The sequence below is a fragment of the Trematomus bernacchii genome, unplaced genomic scaffold (assembly GCF_902827165.1).
Source record: "Trematomus bernacchii unplaced genomic scaffold, fTreBer1.1, whole genome shotgun sequence".
NCBI classification, from domain to species: domain Eukaryota; kingdom Metazoa; phylum Chordata; class Actinopteri; order Perciformes; family Nototheniidae; genus Trematomus; species Trematomus bernacchii.
The window spans coordinates 4,814,412-4,838,068 of NW_022988043.1; the positions used below are offsets into that span (position 1 = coordinate 4,814,412).

At 44.1% G+C, this 23,657-nt stretch overlaps 1 protein-coding gene across 4 annotated transcripts in view; it reads left to right on the forward strand.

Moving 5' to 3' along the window:
* LOC117472390 (probable E3 ubiquitin-protein ligase HECTD4) overlaps window positions 1–23,657 on the forward strand; it is a 41,729-nt gene that overhangs the window by 9,125 nt on the left and 8,947 nt on the right. Inside the window, exons 6-61 of one of the 4 annotated variants that reach the window (XM_034117541.1) lie at window positions 39–177; window positions 522–692; window positions 790–982; window positions 1,083–1,244; window positions 1,640–1,753; window positions 1,849–1,989; window positions 2,074–2,309; window positions 2,422–2,564; window positions 3,472–3,542; window positions 3,639–3,744; window positions 3,858–3,978; window positions 4,092–4,220; window positions 4,588–4,712; window positions 6,715–6,868; window positions 6,964–7,067; window positions 7,246–7,444; window positions 7,588–7,707; window positions 7,800–7,904; window positions 8,011–8,174; window positions 8,341–8,586; window positions 9,090–9,282; window positions 9,792–9,896; window positions 9,994–10,082; window positions 10,166–10,338; window positions 10,611–10,746; window positions 10,836–10,980; window positions 11,106–11,272; window positions 11,460–11,606; window positions 11,710–11,894; window positions 12,402–12,555; window positions 12,659–12,939; window positions 13,759–13,945; window positions 14,036–14,117; window positions 14,231–14,433; window positions 14,534–14,669; window positions 14,835–15,017; window positions 15,102–15,266; window positions 15,369–15,538; window positions 15,759–15,874; window positions 15,956–16,077; window positions 16,478–16,639; window positions 16,754–16,902; window positions 17,043–17,122; window positions 17,401–17,564; window positions 17,738–17,975; window positions 18,149–18,285; window positions 18,386–18,512; window positions 19,010–19,147; window positions 19,317–19,453; window positions 20,344–20,504; window positions 20,588–20,769; window positions 20,870–21,075; window positions 21,171–21,301; window positions 21,411–21,616; window positions 21,703–21,885; window positions 22,256–23,646. In XM_034117541.1, the coding sequence (XP_033973432.1) occupies window positions 39–177; window positions 522–692; window positions 790–982; window positions 1,083–1,244; window positions 1,640–1,753; window positions 1,849–1,989; window positions 2,074–2,309; window positions 2,422–2,564; window positions 3,472–3,542; window positions 3,639–3,744; window positions 3,858–3,978; window positions 4,092–4,220; window positions 4,588–4,712; window positions 6,715–6,868; window positions 6,964–7,067; window positions 7,246–7,444; window positions 7,588–7,707; window positions 7,800–7,904; window positions 8,011–8,174; window positions 8,341–8,586; window positions 9,090–9,282; window positions 9,792–9,896; window positions 9,994–10,082; window positions 10,166–10,338; window positions 10,611–10,746; window positions 10,836–10,980; window positions 11,106–11,272; window positions 11,460–11,606; window positions 11,710–11,894; window positions 12,402–12,555; window positions 12,659–12,939; window positions 13,759–13,945; window positions 14,036–14,117; window positions 14,231–14,433; window positions 14,534–14,669; window positions 14,835–15,017; window positions 15,102–15,266; window positions 15,369–15,538; window positions 15,759–15,874; window positions 15,956–16,077; window positions 16,478–16,639; window positions 16,754–16,902; window positions 17,043–17,122; window positions 17,401–17,564; window positions 17,738–17,975; window positions 18,149–18,285; window positions 18,386–18,512; window positions 19,010–19,147; window positions 19,317–19,453; window positions 20,344–20,504; window positions 20,588–20,769; window positions 20,870–21,075; window positions 21,171–21,301; window positions 21,411–21,616; window positions 21,703–21,885; window positions 22,256–23,646 (9,874 nt within the window). The remainder of the gene's footprint in view (window positions 1–38; window positions 178–521; window positions 693–789; window positions 983–1,082; window positions 1,245–1,639; window positions 1,754–1,848; window positions 1,990–2,073; window positions 2,310–2,421; window positions 2,565–3,471; window positions 3,543–3,638; window positions 3,745–3,857; window positions 3,979–4,091; window positions 4,221–4,587; window positions 4,713–6,714; window positions 6,869–6,963; window positions 7,068–7,245; window positions 7,445–7,587; window positions 7,708–7,799; window positions 7,905–8,010; window positions 8,175–8,340; window positions 8,587–9,089; window positions 9,283–9,791; window positions 9,897–9,993; window positions 10,083–10,165; window positions 10,339–10,610; window positions 10,747–10,835; window positions 10,981–11,105; window positions 11,273–11,459; window positions 11,607–11,709; window positions 11,895–12,401; window positions 12,556–12,658; window positions 12,940–13,758; window positions 13,946–14,035; window positions 14,118–14,230; window positions 14,434–14,533; window positions 14,670–14,834; window positions 15,018–15,101; window positions 15,267–15,368; window positions 15,539–15,758; window positions 15,875–15,955; window positions 16,078–16,477; window positions 16,640–16,753; window positions 16,903–17,042; window positions 17,123–17,400; window positions 17,565–17,737; window positions 17,976–18,148; window positions 18,286–18,385; window positions 18,513–19,009; window positions 19,148–19,316; window positions 19,454–20,343; window positions 20,505–20,587; window positions 20,770–20,869; window positions 21,076–21,170; window positions 21,302–21,410; window positions 21,617–21,702; window positions 21,886–22,255; window positions 23,647–23,657) is intronic. The other 3 variants (XM_034117543.1, XM_034117542.1, XM_034117544.1) reach the window with 3 other exon arrangements.

Below are 23,657 nucleotides of genomic sequence, written 5' to 3' on the forward strand. Positions count from 1 at the left end.
AGCATGTTAACAGGTGCACTGTGTTTGTGTTTGTACAGGGGTTTTGTGTACTGTCGAAATGAAGAGCTTGAGCCTGGCTGGCTGGTGTTCAGCAGCGGTCGCCTCCTCCACCGCCCGTCGTCCTTCGATGCTAAGCCTCATCAGCTGTGCCAGGTCATTGACCCCTTCACCCTCCAGGTACTTTATACTATAGTCCACTATTTTAATTTTGAAGTTATATCATTCACTAGACCTGTAATTGTACGTCTTGAAGCAATTCTTTTTTATCAACACTAGGTAGTGAGACAAATACTTATTAATCATTTTAATGCAATTTATAAAAATGCAAATAATTTGATCATGGAAACAAAGGATAAAGGCTCACAATGGGGCAGCCAAAATGCAAATACAAGAGGTGATGATGAACAATTGTTAATTGGGTACAAAAACGGGGTATTTTATAAGCTATGTCCATGCCAGCTCTTAGTTGGTATGACAAACGTAGGTGTAACCAAGGCGTACATTCACTGTGCTATTTTCAGGTGTGCCAGATTGTGCCCATGCCAGCCCACCACTTCCCTGTTGGCAGCAGCATGACCACGCTGCACCTCTGCTCAGATGGAACCTACCTGTACTGGGTCTGGTCCCCAGCCAGTCTTAATGAGAAGACACAGAAAGGCCACTCTGTCTTCATGGATGTCTTTCTCCTGTCTGTGAGTACTGTTTGCCCTGCCATGCACAGTACTTCCATTGCGTGTATGTCTGTGTTCCCTGTTTGATGTCTTCTCTCCCTTCCTGTCCTTGCTGCAGACACAGACAGGGTTGTGTGTTGCAGACATCTTGCAGGAGAGAGTTATTTTAACTCGCAAGGAAGGCGAGTCTTCAAAGTGCTTGAATGAGCTTCTTCTGAGTCGAATGTCACGCTTCCGGGCCTCCCATTCTGCCACATTGGCTGCTCTCACAGGCTCTGCAATCACCAACACGGTCAAAGAGGAGCAGTCAGGTAACTCAACAGCAGAACTTCAAAATCAACATCAATCCATGTTGGATATTATGTTTACTGAATATTTTCCGGTAACAATTTCTGATTACCTCTTTTATAGCTGTCAACACCAGCTGTGGGCTCCCTCTCAAGACCCTGAGAAAGACCCCTATGTATGTGTGTGGAACCTACCTAGTGATGCTGGTCTCACCCCCGGGTGTATCTGGGAGCTCAGCCACTCGCTCCCTATTTGGAGGAACCAGCAGCCTGTCCTCTCTGAAAAGTAAGAGCATGCACAGCACAGTCATTTGTAAATCCTCATTGAGTTGAGTTTTTTGTCATAAATTCCGACATTTATGCAGTGTTTTAGTTTTGATGCTAAAAATACATTACATTATTATATGAAAATACATTACAAAGGATCATGTTTAGCAGCTGGATGACAAAACATGTTCTGATTACAGCTAAATTCTTAGGTTAACATTGATTATAGTTTTGTTACATTACATTTGATCACACACAATGTTATAAATAAACATTAATAAGCCCTGTTGAAAAAATGCATCATTTTATAATCGATGTTCAAAAGAAATGTTGTAGAAACCCAATGCTTTTAACTGAAGGCTGAACAATTGTAAAAAATGAGTTAATTCACTAAACTTAACTTTTTTTGCACAGTATTAGCCTCCAGTCTGGTTTTTAACCTGGCTGACGGACAGTTTAGCAGCCGAGCAGACCTCATCGATGCTCCTGGCAGCTCTCTCGGCAGGGGAGCACAGGTGGCGGGGCTCGGTGAGCAACACTTTTGTCACCTTAAGACTCTAATATGTTGAAATAGCAGAGGTGCCAAATTAAGTGACATATAACTCTCTTCTTTGGCTTCATAGGAGCATGTTACGATGCACTGAACAACCTGATCTGGACCTGCTCAAGTGATTACATAGATCAGTGGTGCAATCCGGGGAACCAAGCCTTCCATCATGTGTGTCACAGGCTCGGTGTCAGCCACGTCATCAAAGAACCCAAAGGTAGTCAAATATATCCCTGAAACCCAAAGATGCTCTTTGTATTATCAGACTTTCTAGACTTCTAAGATATGTATTCATTTACAGACGAGACGGTAGCCACCGGCGAGGTGATCAACCAGCTGCTTCATCATGTGGGCGCAATGTGTATACATCAGCTCAACCTGCTGGCAGCCAGCAGCAACAGCCTGCCCCTGGGGGCCCTGCTGGGCAAACAACACCCCATCGAGGCCCGTCACTTCAGCAGCATCTGTGACATTATGGAGAAAGCCATGGTCAACGGAGACACCTGTATCATCCGCTGCATCTTGGTGGTGTTCCAGGTCAGTTAGAGCTGCAGCTGGGGACAGTTTTGCAGAAAGTGACTCAGCTATTTCCTCAGATTCAGAAATTCCTGTGGTTTTGAGTAGTGTTTTTTTTCTCTGGACTGTGCAGGTGGTGTTTAGGTTTTTCAATCCTCAGTCAGAGCAGAATAGGGAGAGTGTGCGTCGCTCAGGCCTTCTCCTGTGGCAGCTACTGATGGCTCCAGTGGATCAGATCGGAGCAGAGATTCAACGAGAGGTGTGCCTCGCCATCAGGTAAGTCTGAAATTCAACATTAAGTCCAGGACACTATTAATAAGTACAGTATATGTGACAGAAGTAATTGTTAACATTTTGTTTAAAAGATTAGATTAGATTTATTTTATTGTCTATCTCAGTGCAAAATCGTAGATAACGAGATACAAAAACAAACAAAACACACGATTTAAAACATAGAAATACAAAATAAGTATATTATTTGTAATAGTGCAAATTGACAGTTAGCATCCAATAAGTTATATCATTAATTACAGAAGATTGCAGCTTATGAAATAGCAAGTTTTCTCTGACTAATTCATTCTGAGACTAATGCAATTAAAGAATTATTGAATATGTTCTGGCTGACCATTTAACAATCTTGGACAGCTTGTTTTTTTGCTCTCAAGTTGCTGTACCCTGCTGTTATTTTATATGATATGAATGTTATGATAAATGCTTTCAACCAGGCTTCTGTTGCATTTCAAGTACGTGTTGGCAAAAGCAAAATCTCCACAGCTTCCTGATTTTAAAAACAATCACTAAGTGGCTCCCTTAGAAATGCTGTTTCAGATCTTATTAAAGTTAGGGTCTGATCAATAATAGTGCCTAAGTAATACTTCTCCTACAGGCTGATTATTGAATGTGACACGGCGGATATTACTGGTTCTAATAGCTTTTGTTTGGATTATGAATGGTTTTGTTTTGGCCATACTTATTTCCAGTTACCTTGTCTGACACCAGCCTGAAGTACAGTGACCTGGCTGAAATCAGCCTCCTCACGTATGGGGTTGTCTATCAGTAGGAGACTAAAACGGGCCTTATTATAAGCATATTTGAACAGAAGGACATTAATGCTGCACTGTATAATCAGTTATCATAATGATATTTAAATGTGTCTTCTTTGTTTATCTCCCTGTCCCTTTAGCTCAGGCCTGAATACTCTGTATCAGGGGGAGGCTGAACTCAGCAAACTGCTGAAACTGGTTTTAACTGAAGGTGACTATGACACTAAAGACACATCTGAATATAACTTGCTAGCTGTGGTGCAATCTAATATATCTAATATTCTGTATATTTCTGTGTGACACTAAGGTGAAAGGAACAGCGGGTTGTCTCATCTTCGTGATGTCATCCTGACCAACCTGGCAGACCAACTGCAGAAAAACAGATTTGGGAGTGAAGAGGATGACCACTACAGGTAAGTCGCTGTTCTGTACAGTAGGGTGCAATATCATTTCCAGCACAGCACAATATTGTGTCTTATGTTAAAATACACTTTTTCTAAGTGATAATAATCTCTCTCTTTGACAGATTGAGTGATGAGCTGCTTCACTGTATCCTCAAGACTGTAGTCCGGGAATCCTGCCTCGTCATTACCAAATGTCAGACTGTCGCCCGAGACGACTTCCAGAAGCTGCTCTCCACTGTGCCAGTACGACCATCAGCTCAGCAGAAAGAAATGCCATCTGTGTTGATTAGGATCAGTTGTTTTGTGAGATGGCACTCGTATTAACTTGAGACGTTTTTTGCCCCCCCTCTCTGCAGGTGGTCTCACCCAGTCTGCGCTACCTCATGGCTGTTCAGAACCACCTCCTCAGTAACACTATTCTTATCCGTCCCGATGATAACGATGACAGTGACAGCTCCCTACAAGGGGAAACAATCCAGGTAAAGGTAATAACTCCCTTTAATACCCCTACCTCTGTTTATGTGGAGTCTGTTTGTGTGTGTCGATGAGAGAACAACCCACCAACGGAGCAACGGGCGATCAATTATCTTTTACGGCATTGCAGAGTAAATTGTGCTCATCGCCTTTATCAAATATCAGTTAACAGTACTATATAAATTAAGGACATGTTTCCTTTTCTCATCAGTAATCATGGTTACTGATAACAGGATGCAAGTGAAACATCTCACAGCTCAGATTGTGCTTCATTTAAAGAAATAATGTTTGTATAACTTCCATTTTGCATGAAAGAGATGATAATCGAAAGTCTTGAGTTACGTAAGTTTGGGTATATTGTGTTTGTGTGGTCCTCAGGAGTTGCAAAGCAGCATTCTCTCCCTAGCAACCAAGATCCTGGTGGGATGTGATGAAGTGCTGGAGACGCTGCAGCAGGTGACCACAGCGCTCATCAACAGCGACATCGCTGACAGAGAAACCAGGTAAACCTTTAACTTTTTTTTTCTAAAGTATCTTCTCAGGGTGGGAAAATAAACCATAAACGTATTCATAATATCGTATCTTATATGTGACCCGCTCTATCGAAATCAGTCGGAAGTCGCAACGGCTCATTTCAAAATAAACGTGGATTTGCATAAAAAAACTATTTTTTCGGGGTTCGGGTGTTTTGTTTGATTTTAAATAAACAAAGTCTTGGCTTTCAGAATATGAAACTTTTATTTCCAAAATCACACGATAAATACATTTTTGAAGCTTGTAAAGGGAAGATGACAGGCACCTCTCGCTCGCACTCTGCTGTTCCGCAGCGCTGCTTCCCCTCCCTCCGGCTGAAATTATGAATGTAAGGCGTATAGTAATCATAGATAACACGGCAGGGTCCGTTACAGTTTGTTTTCATCTGATTTCAAATAAACAAAGAATATCAAACTTGTTTCGGCAAATTTAGATGATAAATACAACTATGAAGCTTGTAACGGCATATTTACAAGCGGAGAACGGAGTCATTTAACGTCACAGCAAGCATAACAACAGCCGGTGTTTCTCGTGAGTGTTTTCCCCGGGAAACAAACACAATACACACAAATGCAAAAATACACAAACACACACACACACCTACACACACACACTCGCGAGCTTCCCCCAGACCAGTAATCCAAACGAAAATATTTTCCCTCCGGACTATTTTGATCATTTGCTCCGCTGATCAATCAATCAGATCGATGGATTCCAGAGAAGAGGAAACTTTGAAGGCCTTTTTCTCAAAATGATGACTCGGTGACAGTCATTATATAATGTGACGTATTTTGCTTAATATTTGGAGTACAAAAACAATCCTGATATCATTAGAAAGCTAGGAATCTCCTCTTTCCAACTGTGTATACAACTCAAAATGTGTCTTCGGGTCAATGCGACTGATTTCGATAGAGCAGGTCACATATTGTCTGAGCAGACCTTTTAAACTAATCTGTGTTGTCAACTGTGTTACAATTAAACCATAATGTAACTCACAAACGCAAAACCAGACTTGATGTTCTCTTAGGCCCAATCCTAAACCGCCCCCTACACCCTAGCCCTACACACTACCTAGGAGGGTCCGCGCAAACTGCTTGATAGCGCGCGTAGGTCCGTTTACGCCGGTTGTTAAACAACATCGTTATGGGGAAATGCAAGTTTGCGTCCAAATGGTTGGAAGATAAGGAGGAAGGACAATCAATACTGTATGTAGTAAAGTGTGTCGCCAATGTAACCGGTTAGAACTCCAAGTGGCGATGAGGTCTTAAAATGTATGGAAAGGGTCTTAAAAAAGGTCTTAAAAGGTATTACATTTGACTTCAGGATTCCTGTCATGATAACCTCATATTTTTTTAACTTAGGATCGTATACCTGTGTTTAGTCTAGAAAAAGGTAAATGTGTGCATTTTATTATAAAGTTGTGTATATTTACAGATGGTTGCAAAAACTAAGAAGCTTATAAACATCAGGTTTAAAACTAAAAGAGCTTTACAAAAAAGTAACGCAATTAAAGATGTTCGGAGTTTTATTTTAGTTATTAATTTTTATTTTTTGTCTAAGAGATGCTGATTTGAAACATTTCCTGTTTCTGCCGGAGAGAGGGGAGTTTGTCCCAAAGCTTGCCGCTGTATTTACTCCCTCCATCCGACAGGAGGGAGCCTCGCTGAGCTGCGAGTGTCACTCCACGGAGTTCACTCCGTCACGGAGGGGGAGTGTGTAGGGGTAGGGTGTAGGGCGTGGTTTGGGATTGGGCCTTAGTTCGCTGTAATGCGCTATTTCACCATGAAACAAGATTTAGCTTATCCTTGGTGATGCTGCAGCCTCCTTAGAAAGATTAAAAGAGTGCATTTTTGGACGCAGAGTTTTTGAATCATTGTGGCTTTGTCTTACCTCTTCAAATGTCCTTGTTTTTCCGCCAAGACTCCATAACATTAACATTACATTTTTGCCTTTTCTCTTCTTCTTGTTCAGGTTGAAAGGCCTGGAACAGGTAACCAAGGCGACCATGCTCGGTCACCTGCTGCCAGTGTTGCTCACGTCTCTGATGCACCCCAACCTGCAGACCCTCACCCTCGCTGACGCCCTCATGCCTCAGTTGGTGCAGCTGGTCCTCTACACCAGCCAGGTTGGAGTCTTGCCAGTCCATAACACAAATCCTCGATTAAAAAAACGTTTAAAAAGCAATCATCAATAAAGTATTTGTTTCCACTCTGTTTTCAGACTGCCCTGCTACTAAAGACTCAGTCCCCGCTTTTCACTGAAGAGCCTCCACCTTTGAGCGGCTCTCTGGGGTCAGGGGCGAAGGCTTGTGCTGCTGATGACAAGTATGTTTTCTGAAGGCCTATAATAAGAAGTGTAACAACTAACATGTAATGAAGCCATCTGATAAATACATGTTCCATCAAAACATCTTATACAAAGGCATTTCATGAAATGGCAGCTGTTTTGTCTGTCCTATGCTCAGTTTTCTTAAACCAGTAATACATGTATCTGTCATTTTAGAATTCTTGATGAACGTGAGGAGCCTGGTTTCCTGACTGGGCTGAAGATCCCTGCCCCATGGGCTGCTGGGAAGACAGTCGAGACGGTGCACCCGGTGAGGGACAATTACAAGTTCAAAGAGACAGTCCACATCCCAGGAGCCCGCTGCCTGTACCTTCGCTTTGATGCTCGCTGCTCATCACAGTATGACTATGACAAGGTACTAACTCCTGCAATACACTAACTGTATGAACAATGGCCTTAATACTCAGTATCTCTTACAAACAGTGTGTGCAGTTTCTCTGGTATAGAATATCACTGGTTGCGTAGATTTTACAGGAAACATTTTCTCTGATATTTTAGTTGGTTATCTACGCTGGCCCTAACACGAACAGTCGCAAAGTAACAGAGTATGGAGGGAACACTCTGGGATATGGCAGTCGCAGTGTCTTGGGGACAGGATGGCCCAAGGACCTGGTCAAGGTAAGAGAAGCTGTTTTGCACAAACATACACAGTGAAGACAAAGTGTACATACAATTTTGTAGAGCTGCGTTTTTACTGTGTTGTGCTTTAGGTGGAAGGAGACACTGTGACGTTTTCCTTTGAGATGAGAAGCGGACGTGAACACAACACTCCCGATAAAGCCATGTGGGGGTTCTCCTGCACCGTCAGAGCTCAGGTAAAACGTAGAAGTACTTAAATACCCATATTTGGCATTTAATGCAAAATACTGCTGCATGAAGAACAACAGCTAATTCTGAAGATGCCTTTTTCTTTTCCTTTAGGAGTCATCCGAGGATGTCTCTGGAGGCCTCCCTTTCCTGGCAGACCTTGCCCTGGGGCTGTCAGTGCTGGCGTGCTCAATGCTCCGCATTCTGTATAACGGGCCAGAGGTGACAAGAGAGGAAGAAGCCTGCCACGATTTACTCTGCTCAAAGCTGCTGCAAAGGTGACACAGCTAGACGAAAATACCAGATAAATGTCTCCCAGTGATATTGATTTCCCGTGTGATAAATATAGTACAATGTAAGAATTGGTGCACGCTCTCCAGTGACACATAGTTGAACACAGCACAACTTTTTGCAGACTGATGACAGGCTGTGTGTTTTCTCTAGGTGTCAGTGGCAGGTGGAAGCAAATGGTGCAATCTCTCCTGCCCTCACGCCCAGCCCCTCACCTCTGCCCCTGACCATTGAGGAGGACCGGGAATTCACCTACCCCTCCGATGTGCTCATCCCACCCCCAGGCCTCATGCCGGGAGCATACTTTGACCTGCCTCGTATCCGCCTCCCTCCAGGCATCATGGGTAGGCTACGAGAGGTGTCTGGAAGAGCCCGACCTCAATTCCGTCCTAGCATCAAGTAAGAGGGTCATGCTGTCACAGTAAAGAGGGTATGCATGTGACATCACTGTAGACAGGGAAACAACATGGACGTGTTTACAGACTACAAAAGGCTAAAGAGAGGTGAAGCAACATAAACACTTAAACTAAGCCCACAGTTTTGTAACTGAGTTTATAATGAAGATACATATATTTTCAAACTGGTTCAAAGACTATAAGAATAGCCTTGTCCTTGTGATTTTGATTAGTCTTTAAGACATTGTGCCTTTAAAGTAGAATATATAGACTTTTTTGGGTCTTGCATTATTTTGTTGATGCTCTAAATGTATGATTTAGTTTTGATACATTTTTCCTTTAGTATTGCGGCTTTACTAAGTCATAGCAGCCATAGTTGGTTAGCTTTTGTCTGTTTATTGGATAAAGTGAAACTTCTTTAAAAGAATATACTGATAAAGTGATTCTCATAAAACTGTTTTGTTTTCAAAAGCATAACTGTTTTGTTCTTAACCATTTGTTTCTAAGGGAGGTGATCAGGCCCGATGTGATGGAGGAGGTTATAGTATCCTGTGTCATTAAACACCTGAGCCTGGTGGATGCCCTTCAGTCACTCGTCAACTACCAGCACCGCGAGGATCACGCAGAGGAGTATGACCTGGTCTGTAAGATTATGGCTGAGACCTTCAAGAAGATCAATGCCATGGAGCGTCAGCTGCAAGTGAGCCACACTTACACAGTTTATAAACTATATGCTTTGAATTAGGTTGCTTGCTATTAATGGAAGACATACCGTGCACACTATGCATGTTTCTCTTTAATTAGGCTGCTTTGAAAAGTTTAAAATAAAATACTAAAGTACTTCCTGTTTGCTACAGGGAACAGTATTAATGGGAAATGTAATTTGCATGCTGTTATTGGAAAGCTATTTTTATTAACAAGCAAGTTGAGTTGCAGGGTATATTAAATTATGATGTTGTGACTGTGCTGCGGATTTGAGAACAAATGCAAGAGAGATTTTCATTATGGGCCGCATATTAAACTACAAGCTTAAATATTAGAGTAATAATACAAACAATAGAATAGGTTATCAATCAAATAAGGATAAACAGAAGACCTGAGATTGGCTTAAAAAAATCGAAATCAAAAGTAAATCAGGCTTCCAACCGGAACGGATATAAAAAGTGTGCGTTTTACTCTGTGTCTAATTATCTCCTGTGTTGCTTTCAGAGTGTTGCAGAACTGGAACAGAAGTGGCAGAATGAGGTAGAGGAGGCCCAGCAGGGGAAGCTGGAGAACAACACTCCTTTCTTTCACGACTACCACTTCTTTGAGGTACCCTGCTCCATACACACACATTTCCCTCTAGAATTATACCCCCACTATTACCATTTGCTTTGATATTCATAATGTAATTCTTTTTTTGTACCAGAACAAAATTAAGGAGCTGGAACTACTTTGCTCCCTGAAGGAGGTTCCCCTCGATTTCAGTGATCTCGAAAATGTTGTCCTTGCATTGAGGTAAGAAATGAAACATTATCCTAGCACTTGATTGGATGTCAAAGGTCAGTTTGCGCTGTAACGTCATGATTCTGTTACTACAGGGAGAAGTTCTTTCAGGAGGTAAACACCATGCACCTCAGAAGCAGCACATCACTGGCCAAAACGAAGGCGCTGGTGAAGAGTCTGATGAACCGCACTGAGCTGCTGCTCCATGTTACCATAGCGCCACATTGCAGGAGCCTAACCACCACACCTGCAGGAACACCAGGTCCAGGTACACACACTCATTATTTCACACACATGTCCATCAGATAGTGTATGTATGGTACATTTATGTAATTCACACAGGAGTTTGGCTTAAATTATATTTTGAAAATCAATATTTAATCACAGCCTTATACCTGAAAATCAATATTTCCATCTGTCAGTGTTTGTCAGTCAGTAAGCCCTGCATGATTGGTAGGTGTTTAAGTTACACCAAGACATCAATCATGGTAGACAAAATGACAGGGCGATTATTCTTATCTATCTTTCCTGATTTTATAGCCTCTAAGTCAGTGTCAGACGCTAAGTCGGTGAACCCCATGGTGAAGCAGCCAGTCTTTCTACGCAGCATGTCTGCACCCTCTGACTTGGAGATGATTGCTAACCAGGACCTGGAGTTCACACATGCGCCCCAAAGGTATTTGTTTATGTTTCTTTGATAGAATTAAAATGTGAAAATCATTGAAGTGAACCTGCATTGAATATTCCTTAACTTGTTTCCTTTAGGAGGCGACACCACCCTACTAGTCATCGCAGCAGCTCCTTTACCCTGCTGCAGTCTCTAGCCATCGAGGACAGTCGTGACAGACCCACATACAGTGTGCTGCTGGGACAGCTCTTCGCCTTCATAGGAACTACGCCTGATCAGGCTGTGAGTCTCTTACTCATCACTCACTCCTTCTTTTTTTTGACTTGTTTGTTCCCAAAGCTGCATAAGAATCAGTAGGTGAATTCTGGTCTGACATTTAAAATCTTTTTTATCCGTTATTTCTGTAGGTGTCAAGCAGCAGTTTCCTGTCTGCCGCGCAGACGCGATGGAGACGTGGCAGCACGCGGAAACAGGCACTTGTTCACATGAGGGAGTTGCTCACTGCTGCTGTCAGAGTTGGAGGCGTAACCCACCTGGTGGGGCCTGTCACTATGGTGCTGCAAGGTGGCCCAAGGTAAAAAGGGAGCTATAACCGCCATTAACGATCCTGCCCTACTCTACACACATATATAGGCAAAAAAATGATGGACATTTTATTCATGTCCTCAATAGTACACGTTTGCAATGTAGTTATAATATTACAACATTTTTGTATGTGGCTGGTTCCTCTATAAATAAGTGTTTGTGTGCACTGTGTGCAGGATCGAGGAGCTGACCTGTGGTGGCATGGTGGAGCAGGTGCAGGAGGCCTTTGGAGAGACCATGACGTCTGTAGTGTCACTATGTGCTCGCTACCCCATTGCTTGTGCCAACAGTATTGGCTTGCTTTGCACAATCCCCTACACCAGGCAAGATAATTAATCTGTCATTACCTATATTTTGATATGTCTCTGGATTACAGTAGTTCACCCTATGGTTTCTTACCCTCACTTGATTTCCATGTTGACATAGGAGTGAGGAGCAGTGCCTGGTTCGGAGTGGTTTGGTCCAGCTCATGGACAGTCTGTGTAGTTTGAGTGGTCAGAGGGAATGTAGCTCAAACGAGAAGCAGACCAAAAAGCAGAAGGTGGCCACCATGGCTTGGGCTGCTTTCCAGGTGCTGGCTAACCGCTGCATCGAGTGGGAGAAGGTGGAAGGTAAGACATGCTTGTAAATCCTTAATACACAGATACATGGGTATTTAAAAAAAAAAAAGTATTTATTCTCCCTCGTTTAAAAAATAAAATCAAAACAACACAAATGTTCCAAAAGAAATCGCAATCTAAATGAAAACTCAAATCAATCTGATGCATCTGTTACCTCAATATACAAGAAAAGTATGTATGTACGTGTATGTGGTAACATGTAAAAAGTGGTTTTAGCAAGGTTAAACCTAGCACTATTTTGAGCTTTCAGCACAAAACGCATAGAAAGAAATACATTATAAAAGTATCCATGTTCATGTACCAAGGCCTAACTCTGATCAGCTATAAACCTCAAAATATCTGTCGTCCTGAAAAATGAATGTGTACGATGTACGTGCCTCGTTATTTGCATTACTAATTTTTGTAACCAAGGTCAGATGGAATGAATGACCACTACAAAGTTAGTCGTATTATTGTAATGAAAGGTTAGTAAGCATTCTTTTCTTTTTCTTTTCAAAGGTGGGTCTACCGATGCAGTGCACTCTGGTTTGGCACGGCAGGTGTCCAGCCTGCTGACCAATCACTTGGCCCGAGCCACAGAGTGCTGTGGTAACCAGGCCGCTGGCAATGATGCCTTACAGGATGTGCTCAGTCTGCTCAATGACCTTTCCAGGTAACATTTTGGATAATTTATGTATGTGATGTCTGATGAGTCATGTATGTCCTCATATACATTATTTGTATTCATATTATGGTTGCTTTTTGTTGTATTCCAGGAGCCACATAGGGAAAGCCATCCTGAGCCAGCCAGCTTGTGTTTCTAAGCTCTTGTCTCTGCTGCTTGACCAGAGACCTTCTCCAAAGCTGGTACTGATCATCCTGCAGCTATGCCGAGCTGCCCTGCCTCTCATGAGTGTGGAGGACTGTGGAAACGTGGCCCTGCCCTCGTGGAGCTACTCTATCAACACGCTGGATGCTGAGCAACAAGATGCCAGTGACCCTGCCTCGCGCATTGCTTCCTTGCTGCTAGCCAAGCTGGCAGACTATGTAGTACCAGGTTGGTCTTCTTTACCTAGGAATAGGGATGGGTATCGTTTGAAATGTATCGATTCCGATTCCGGTTCTGCTTATCGATTTCGGTTCTTATCGATTCCCCGTTTCGATTCCAAAATTGTAAAGAAAGAGGTCAAACGTTTAGATAACAAAAATATCTTTATTCTTTTAAGCTTTAACTGACATTTTTACAAATAAAAAAATATACATGCAATACAAATGTATTGCACAATAGCTGTGCTTTACTTTAACTGAGCTATGCCTGTGGCAAGCTATTAACAGGCATTACACTGTGCCTTGTCTTTTTCTTTTTTAGTGTAGTGGAGCCTCACTTTAGAGCGTTTACCGCGATCCATCTTTGGTGTTATGAAGTGACTGAGCTCGTGAACTGTCTACGGGAGGGTGGGGGGAGCCTCGCTGCGGGGCAACTGTAGACCTCTGTCGCCTGTCAGCGCAACTTACATGATGCCGTTTAAAAAAATTAAGGGCGGTGCCGGCCGTCAGCGTACCGAGCCGGCCGTCAACGGCCCGCTGACGACCGGCAGTTCTGTGATTCTCCAGAACACACAGATGGCCAGTCCGCCCCTACCCTGTATTCCACCGGGTCACAGCGGCACCGCGGCGCAGACGGACCCGGCGGAATACAGGGTCTACCGCGTTTAGGAACCGTTAAGCAGAACCAAAATTGTGTATTTGTATCGGTACCCGGCATTTTCTTATCGGTTCTCATCTGGAACCGAGTTTCGGTTCCCAACCCTACCTAGGAATACTATTTTTACCTTTTTTCCACAAATTCTTCATTTTTACACTATTCCCTCTTTAGGCTGCCAGACCCTGCTCTCCCCCAGCTCCTCTGAGCCGGACACTAGTCTGTCTCGCGCCAGTTCCAAAGGAGCTCTGAAGTCTGACGAAGTGGGGGAGGAGGGAGAGGCAGTTGATGGTAAGCTATCCATCTTCATCCACAAGAGAGAGGACCAGTCATCTCATGAGGTTCTACAACCACTTCTTAGGTATGTTTGCCGCCCCTAATATCTTTTATTTGATTTCATATTAGCAACATAGTTTCTGTGAGCTTTCTTTCCATCCATTCCAAAATGCAGCAGCTCAGAGGGACGTCCATTTCGACTTGGCACTGGAGCAAACATGGAAAAGGTGGTAAAGATGGACAGAGACATGACAAAGGTAAGACTTTTACTAAGAAAAACCCAGCAATTAAAAGCATTACCAACAATATGAACAAGTGTGTAGCTTTATTGCAAGTGCTGTCCTTACCTACAATTCTGTAATCTATGTAGAGTGGCAACTGTGAAGTGATCACAGAAGAGGCAGCTGCTGCCCTGAGGAAGGCCAACAAGTGGGCCCAGTCAGGTCTGATAGTGAGCGTCGGTCCACCTATGGAGGCTCTGGTCCAGGAGGTTGCAGGAGGCATCACCACTGGAGATAAGAAGAAAACCGCTCAGACCGCTGTGTGTAGGGACAGGAATGCTGATCTGGCCAGGTATATGATTTATCATTCAAGTTGTGCATGTGTGTGGTTTCTTCTGGTCATATTTTCCGTGTGACACCATTTTTCCTTCTTCTAAATTTGCCCTGATCAGGTCGGACCCTGTGAGGCCATTCATCAGTGGCCATGTTGCCAACAGTATGGCTGCTGAGGTTATTGCTCTACTGCACAGCCTGCTAACCGCCCCCGAGTCCAACACCGCTCAGATCTGGACTAGCACAGCTGAAAAGGTAAAGGACTATTATGTGTTGTATCATGCTAATTCTCATTGATGGTAACTGAAACTTGTTGTTGACTGTTAAGAATAATCGACACAGATCATTTCTATCTGCACTGACATGTATGTGATTCGGTTTCGATTAAACTTCATGCTTTTACTTTGGGGTTTGTTGTAGGTTCTCTCCCGAGCCCTGATGTTTATCCCTCAGCTGGGGAAGTATGCAGAGAGTATTCTGGAGAATGGGAGCAGCAGTGGCAGGAAACTGGCTAAGCTGCAGGCCATTGGCAGACAAGCTGTTGCTGCTCTTTGTGCCCTCGGGGGCTTCAAAGAAACTATTAAGATCGGCTCAGAGGTCCAGGTTAGTTAAACGAGACGATTCAATACAAATAATTCTACTTTTGTACCTTCTCCTGCTGTAATTGTTATCGCATCTCATCTGCAGGTGGTAGGTAAAGGAGTGCTTGGCAGTGTGGGCATAGTTATGTCCATAAATGAACAAGAGGGCATTGCAACGGTCAAGTTCCCTTCTTGCGAGTACAGGAGAGCTTGCCAAGCCTCAGACATCCTGACGGTACCCATATCACGCCTCTGCACACCCAGATCTGAGGTATTGGATTCAGAATCAAACACAGTAATACATATTGCTTTTTAAAATATCAGGTTGAATCTAACTTTTGTCCCACTTTCACTTTCTTCCAATTCCCAACAGGCCCTCCCCCTCTATAAGCTCTCAATCACAGAAAAGGTGGTGCAGGCAGTGCAGTCCATGCTTCTGCCACAGGAGGGCAGTCTCTCCATTCACACTTCTCTACCAGCTACAGGAGATGGCTCCAGCCCGGTAATGGCTGCAGTACGCTTGCTGGCTGAAATCAGAACCAGGTTAGTATGTATATAGTGAATAAACAATTCCACTTCAGCTGTCTTTTGGCTCCTCCAAGTTTTTTGTGTCGGGCGAAGATTTAGAAGACAAATTTAAAATGTTGGCACCTGAAACCCATTTAAACTATGATTATATGACATACAATAAAAAAAAAAAAATGTAATGACAGTTGACAACAAAACCATAGCCAAAAATCACCAGGTTCTTGTTGTTTTCCAGGGCATGTCTGGTGATGGCGCAGCTCCTGGAGGATAGCTCCTTCTGTGAGGAGTTCATCCAGCAGTGTCCTGCTGCGGTCGAGGTCCTGAACCTGGTGGCCCAGGAATGCAGCCCTGGTGAGCTTACATGCTTGCATTTTGCATATCACATAAGCAGCCAAAACCTTTTATCTGCAGTATAATATTTGTCTGACAAAGTTCTGAACTCTTGTGCAGGGGAGCGTCTCGGCATGGTCGAGGCTCAGTGTGAAAGAGTGAGAATGCTGTACCGGGACTGCGCTCGTCCTCCTCCTCCACCACTGCAGACAGACCGACGCCAGGTGGGAATTACCATATTTAGATTTGGTTTTTATTACTATAACCAGTAACAAACACAAGAGCCTTAATGTGTAACCTACATGTATTCTGGATACAGCTGCATATTCACAATTATCATGGATGATGATGGAAAAGAAAGTAAGGACAGAAAAAGTGATAACAAAAATGTTCCTTCATCCGAGATCCTAGCCTCGATCTTAAAAAGTGTTGATGAAAAACGACTGAAGTCTGTTGAATACATGGTTCAATTTACCGACAGCTGAAAGCAATATAATTATAATATGACATTCATATATTGCTGTAGGCCTTGACTCAATCTTCAAAGGCATTTTGATAAATTAAATAGTCAGAATTGTCGGCCCCGCTAATCTCCGGATCTCTTTGATGTGCTTGTCTCTGCAGCCCAAGGAGATCACTTGGTGTCCTTCCAGAGTGTTTCCTCCTGTCCGTGCCTGCATGTTTTCATCCCGCCTGACCTCCGTCACCTTCTTGGCTGATCCGAGTGCTGGAGGAGGGCTGCCCAGAGGCACCTTCATCTACGCCACCTGTCCTGTACCAATTCAGGTGGGCACATGCATTATATTTGCCATTTTCATTTCTTTTACTATGTATGAGTGAGAATAAATCAAGCACTGATACTGCAGCTAGTCTTCAATTTACCTTTCTTTGTCCCCGCAGGCCCCGTCCTTTTACTGGGAGATAGAAATTGTCTCCTATGGAGACTCTGAGGAGGACAGTGGCCCGATTGTGTCCTTTGGTTTTGCCACAGAGGCAGAGAAGAGAGATGGAGCGTGGACCAACCCTGTCGGCACATGTCTGTTCCATAAGTATGTTTGCCTGAATACTAACTCTGAGATCCTTTTCCCACTGCTCTGTCTCTGACTTGAGTGCTGACTGCTATCCTTCTCTTCGTTATGTTCCATCTCTGTGCGTCTGTCTCCTGTCTGTCTGTCTGTGTGTGTGTCAGTAATGGTAGGGCAGTGCATTATAACGGCTCCAGTCTGCTGCAGTGGAAGAGTGTCAGGCTGGATGTGGCTCTACTTCCTGGTGAGACAAGAGACTAAATATATTTTTCTTTATATAGTCTGCTATCTCTTTTTTTTAAATCTGTATATGTAGAAATCCATACAGCAATGAATGTTATGGATTTAAACTAACCTCATTAAAGCATTGTATTTGATCTGGCTGCTCTTTGGAAAAAAATCTAATTTGCAAGTGTATCTTGTTTCCTTAACTCAAGCTGTATTAAGTGTTTTAAAATATGTCATTACCTCCTAACATTGAGACATTGCAGAGAATGTGACCTTGCGTATGTATGAACACAGGCGATGTGGCTGGAATAGGCTGGGAGCGCTCCGAGGGGACTCCTCCCCCCCCTGGTCAGGCCCCTAAAGGCAGGGTCTACTTTACCTACTGTGGTCAGCGGCTCGGCCCCATCCTTGAGGATGTAGCTGGTGGAATGTGGCCCCTGGTACACATTCAAAAAAAGGTGTGTCTGTGTTAACTAAAGCAACCTTGAAATCTTTATAATTAAACTGTTGTTGGCTATAATTTGGCTTATCATTGATATTTAATATGTATTAACTGTATCGGTTTCTTTAGTGGTGCCTTTTTTCCTCAGGGTTATTTTAATCTTCTATTATTCTTTCCATTGTTTTGTAGAACTCAAGGATCCGCGCCAACTTTGGATCCCGGCCGTTTGCATACGCAGAGGGCCAGGCGCACAGAAATGCAGCGGACTTGTGTGTAGATCTTGCAGAGGAAATAAGTGCAAATTTTGAAGCACTGCCTTTTGCTATGGCCTCAGACAGCGATAATGATGCAGGTGCAAGTGTTACCTCTGACTCTGGCTCCCATGGACCCCCTTGTCGGATTGCAGCTGTGGCTGTTGCTCAGCAACGTAGGTTCTTCACTTTTATTTCAGCCTTCTCATCATCAAAGTGCATGCTTTATCCTTGACCTATTTGATTTAGCATAACTCTTCTCCACTTAAAGGCAGGGACTGCGCTACACTCATACCATTTGTGTATACCATTTGTGTATATCATTTTGTGTGTTTCCTTGCTGGTACAGAGTACAACAGCGACCTGTCGTGCCATTACAAAATTGAGCTGAGCTACGAGAACCTGGTGACCTCTGGACCTGACCCTCATCCTCCTCCTATCGCAGATGATGAGAGTGATGACGAGGATGATGATGATGTCCCAAGAGTGAGTCGGGTCTCCACTTTTTTCACCTTCAATGTTGACTTTCAAATGATTTTTAAGTTAACAACCTTCATTGTTTATTGTGATTTGTGTTTGGCCCTAGGAGGACCACTATGCCTTGCTGGTAAAGGCCTGGGAGACCAAAGTGTTCCCTACCATCCGTAGGCGGTTCCGTAACGAGGCTGAGAGGAAATCTGGCTTGGATCAAATCAAAGGAGCTCTGCAGCTAGGTAATGAATGAAAAAATATTAAAACATAACCTTAACGTCTAGTGTAACAAATGAATCATTTGATCAAGACGATGCATTAATTGGTCAATTGAGGTCAGTTACAGGTAGCCTAATTTAGAATACCAGGATGATGAACTATCATGAGACATTTTAATGTTCGAATCTTATAATGAATGCATCACATGCATCATTTAGCTAATTAACTCAAACTTCATAACCTATGACACAATGTCTCCATGGTTCAGAACATTGATAATATGTCAAAAATATAGAAGCCTGTATTCAAACTGTTTTTAACAAATTGGAACAAGGTGAAGTAATTATAGTGCAGTTAAATTTGACATAAGATTAATTGACAAAAGTTATTAACCTATTTAATGAGTTTTAAGCATTAGCTTGACGTCAAATTCTATTAAATGAAACATTGGCGAAGCCTCAAACCTCAAACGGGGAAAACTTTAACACCGTTTGTCTCTTGTGTATTTTGCTGGCAACAGGCATGGTTGACATTGCGAGACAGACAGTGGAGTTCCTGTATGAAGAGAATGGCGGCATTCCCCGGGACCTCTACCTTCCTACCATTGAGGATATCAAGGACGAAGCAAATAAGTTCACCATCGACAAAGTTCGCAAAGGTACCATTCACCTTCATCACTACACCTAAACACTTTCAGTTAAAATGAGTTTACTCCCAGGTGCATTGTAACTAAGCTTTGTAGTAAAATTGTTATTTTTGCCAGATTGTGATGTGCACAACTCTGCAAATGATTTGACCTTTTAATATATTTTGCTCACTGAACACAGGCTTGACTGTGGTCATCCGCTCTCCGGACAGCAACAACACCAACAGCACCACCGGAGGGACGGCCCTGCCCAAGTTTGCTATCCGGGGCATGTTGAAGACCTTTGGCTTGCATGGGGTGGTGCTCGATGTGGACTCTGTGAGTACAATACTTAAGGCTTCAGTGTTTCAAGCTATTATTGGAAATGTATCGATAATCTCTCACTGGTTTAATGACTACTAATATTTTATTAGATACATTGTTTCAAACATTAACAATAAACCAGTTTCGTTCCCTCAACTACTTCACCAGGCTGGTCTAATATTTGTACAAATGTATACAAATAAATGTAAAAAAAACCTGAAAAACAGCACCATCATACTCAGCTGCCGCTCATCACTGATTCCAGATTATCCGCCCCAGCTCTCATGCATTTCTTAATTAGAAGCATTATTTAAATGTCTCTGTCTTATAAACACATTACAGTTGTTGTGAATCATTCATATCCATCATCTGAGTGATATCCTTGATTTCATTTAACACAAGAAGACAATAAGGTTACCAGGATGGTTTAAAAAACCAAAATGACTAATTAGACATTTCCTCTGGATCACACAGTGGAGAAAAATACTTCTTCCAAAGCAGCATTTTAATGTCAAGAGGCCAAATCTTAATTGCAAAAATATTGGTATTTTGATAAACTAAAAAGAGCATTTTCAGTAAATGAATCGTATTTCATTCCATAAAAAGCACTTCACTGATATATTTGAACGTATTAGACACCTTCCTTAAAGATACAGTATACATGTTCTGCAACTTAAAAACTTTTTTTTTTTATATTGACAACATATTGCAACAGTTATTTCACAAATCTGTCATTCAGGGCCCATCTAGTTTTATACCGCATTTAAACATTTGTTTGGCTTGCCTGGTATCAACTATATCAATTGACCTTTTGCATAGCTTAGATCCAATTTCACAATGTCCTCCTGTGCTAGATTTGAGCAGGTCATAGAATGTTTATGTCTTTTTACTATCATCTTGTCCAGGTGAATGAGCTGGTGCAGGTGGAGACGTACCTGCGCAGTGAGGGGGTGCTGGTGAGGTATTGGTACCCTATAGAGATGCTGGAGCGCCCGCCTGCTGGATCTAGACGGACTGCAGCTAATGGCTTAGTCTCATTGGACAGTAGCAACATTCAGATTCATAGGTAATGTTTAAACCTAATGAGCATGATTTAAATGAATCCTGCACCAGTGCTGGAAATAAAATCTGTTTAACACTTTCCTGTAGGGAGCTGCTTCGCTGTGAGAGTGCGCTGGCTCGGTTGTACTGCCGTATGGCCTTGCTCAACATCTTTGCCCCCAAGAATCCCCACACCTTCACTCGTCTCTTCCACATACCCGCCATCCGTGACATCACCTTAGAGCATCTACAGCTGCTGTCCAATCAGCTGCTGGCTCCCCCTCTCCCTGGTGAGTATGAACCTTTCTCATTAAATCACAGGATATCTCAATGTGATGCTTCTAATCTTCTGTGCTGAACGCTCTAATGTGCTCTATGTTCTTCCTGCAGATGGCACTATTAGTTCTAGTTCCATCCTACTGGCCCAGTCAATGCTCCACAACCTTCAGGGCCAAAGCTGCTCCCCCTCTGAACTTTTCTTCCAGGGCAATGCTCAGCCCATCCGAGAGTGGCTGACAGTGGCCATCACCCGTGCCTTGCATCAAGGAGAGGAGAGCCTGCTGGAGCTCACAAAGCAGATCTGCTGCTTCCTACAGGTCAGCTCATGCTTGATCTAATACAACTTGCCTTCGGTTAACTACCCAGTTTGTAAAATTGCTAATCTTCTTTATAATTATTTTCATTTCAACAGAATGCACCAGAGCAGTTTACATCTGAGGAGTTTCCTGTGACCGAGTCAAAGGTCAGCATGGATGTCAGCTTTCCAGGTGCGGCATTTGTGATTGTATCCTGCAAGGAGAGCCAGCTAGGATGTCGCAAAGAGTGAGTCCATCCAGAAGTACATCTGTAGCCCTTATGAACTCAGATTTGTTACCATCCATTTCCTGCCCACATGCCTAAAACGTCTACTCTACCTTTTCCACTCCATTAGCTCCAGCCTTTACAAGGCCCCCTGGGCTCGAGTAATGGTGTACGGCCTGGGTCACAAAGTGCGCAGGAACGGCCAGCTCAATCTGATGGAGGCGGTGTGCTATCCACTGGATGCCTCACCCACCAACACAGGCCTTACTCCCCCTCCCACCACCAACCAATACCCCTCAGTTATCATACCGACTGATAAAGTGCACATCAAACTGGGTGAGTATCGAACTCGCAAAGGGAAATGGATCCAGCTGAAAATGAATGAGTTAATATATTTAAACATCCCATTGTTTGGACTGTAGGAGTGTCGCCCCCACCTGGTGCTGTGTTGGTGTTGCACTCCTTGCCGCTGGAGTTTCCTCTGGCCATGGCATTTGCTGAGCAGCTGTTGACGTGGAAGCTGGGAGAGAGCAGTGAGCAGCGGTCAGAGGACGAGCTGGACACAGTGCCATCATCTGTGCTGCTGCAGGTGGTAGAGCTGCTGGGTAGGTTGACCTCCAGATAACACAACACTCTAATGAGCCTCATTTATCAACCTGCTTGAAGTGGCTTCATACATGGAACCCTAGTATAATCGTTGACCTTCTTGGATCCTGTTCCTGATTGAGTCTTATGACCTTAGCACTATTTAACGCTTGGTTGGTGTATTATTTTATTAAAAAACACCGAAGTAAAAGCAAATAAACTCTCTTGATGTAAGATTTGAAGTCATGATTTTTCAACACTACACTACTCTGTAGCATTTTCCTTATCCTTCACTTCTAGCCCCATAAATGACAAAAGAACTTTGAAAGCGTACCAAGCATAATTACATGTTTCAACAACTTTTCTTTGTCGTCGTTGTTATTGTTTTAGGTGGTTTGCTTTGGACCACTGATCTGGCTCCCTCCATAAAGGAACTCATCTTTCACTTGTTGGCTGAGCTTCTGCGAAAGATCCACCACCTGGAGCAGCGCAAGAGCCCCGCGGGTCTCTCCAGCTCCATCGCTCTGCTGCTCAACCCCTGCCTCGCAGTGCTGATGGCCCTGCAGTCAGAACTCCGAAAGCTCTACGACCGCGAGACGCAGGGATGGACTGCTGGAGGGTCTGGAGCAGGGGGGTCTTCATCTGGAGGCGTAGCGTTGGCTCTGGGATCGGAGCAGAGCCGGTTCTCCACCTACTTCCACGCTCTGATGGAGGTGTGCCTGGCTGTAGCAGAGGTGACACTCCCCCTTATTGTTAGTGGCTCTTCAGTGGGAGCCCTGTCCTCCACTAGCGCCCCTAACCTCAGCGACTCCTCTTCATCTTCGTCGTCATCCCCAGGCCAGACGCCACAGAGCCCCAGTCTGCTCTCCAAACGCAAGAAGGTGAAGATGAAGCGCGAGAGAGCAGCGGCGGTGGCAGCAGCAGTCTCTGGGAAACGGAGAAGTGGAGGAGCACGGTTATCAGAGAGTGACAGCGCTCTGCTGAACATGGCGGGCAGTAAACCTGAGGACATGCTGTGGTTCCACCGCTGCCTCACACTCCTGATGATCCTTCGACACCTCGCCAATAAAGACCCGCAGGGCTTAAGTGTGACCAGCGATGCAGTGACAGACGCCTGCCAGGCCCTGGTGGGCCCCACCGCCCACAGTCGCCTGCTGGTGCTCTCAGGTATCCCCACGCACCTGGAGGAGGCCGTGGTCCGAAATGCTATCCGCAGGGCCTGCAACGCACACGGGGGGCTCTTCAAAGATGAAGTCTTCATCCCTCTGCAGGAAGAGGATCCTAAAAAGCCCAAAGCTGGGGTTACAACCCCTCAGGACGGTAAAGTTGGACCTGACCCTGAGCGCCCCTTCCCCCACACCGGCGGCCCAGAGAGTCCTGACAGCTCGAGCAGCGTGACTCCAGCTATGAGCGTGAGCGCATCGGCTTCTACCAGCCAGACCTCCATCTGCAGCTCCTCTCAGGGAGTGTCCCGCACTGCCAGTGAACTTTCTGTCGAGCAGGAGATGTTGGCTGTTCCATCCCTCAACCCCGCGGCTGCAGCTTCGGCCGTTCCGTACCCCCAGCATGGCACCCAGGACCCCCACACTGTTTCTAGTCAGGAGAGTCTGGACACCTCCCTGTGCAGTACAGGAAGCCTGGGCAGTCTGGGCAGCTTGGGGGAGCCTCTGGACAGCGCAGAGACACCATCAGTGTCAGATGGAGGCTCTATGAACACAGTCACCTCACTGGAGAGCAACGCAGTCATGGCCAGGCCCATCAAGGGCTATGCTGTCATTGAGGTGATTAATAC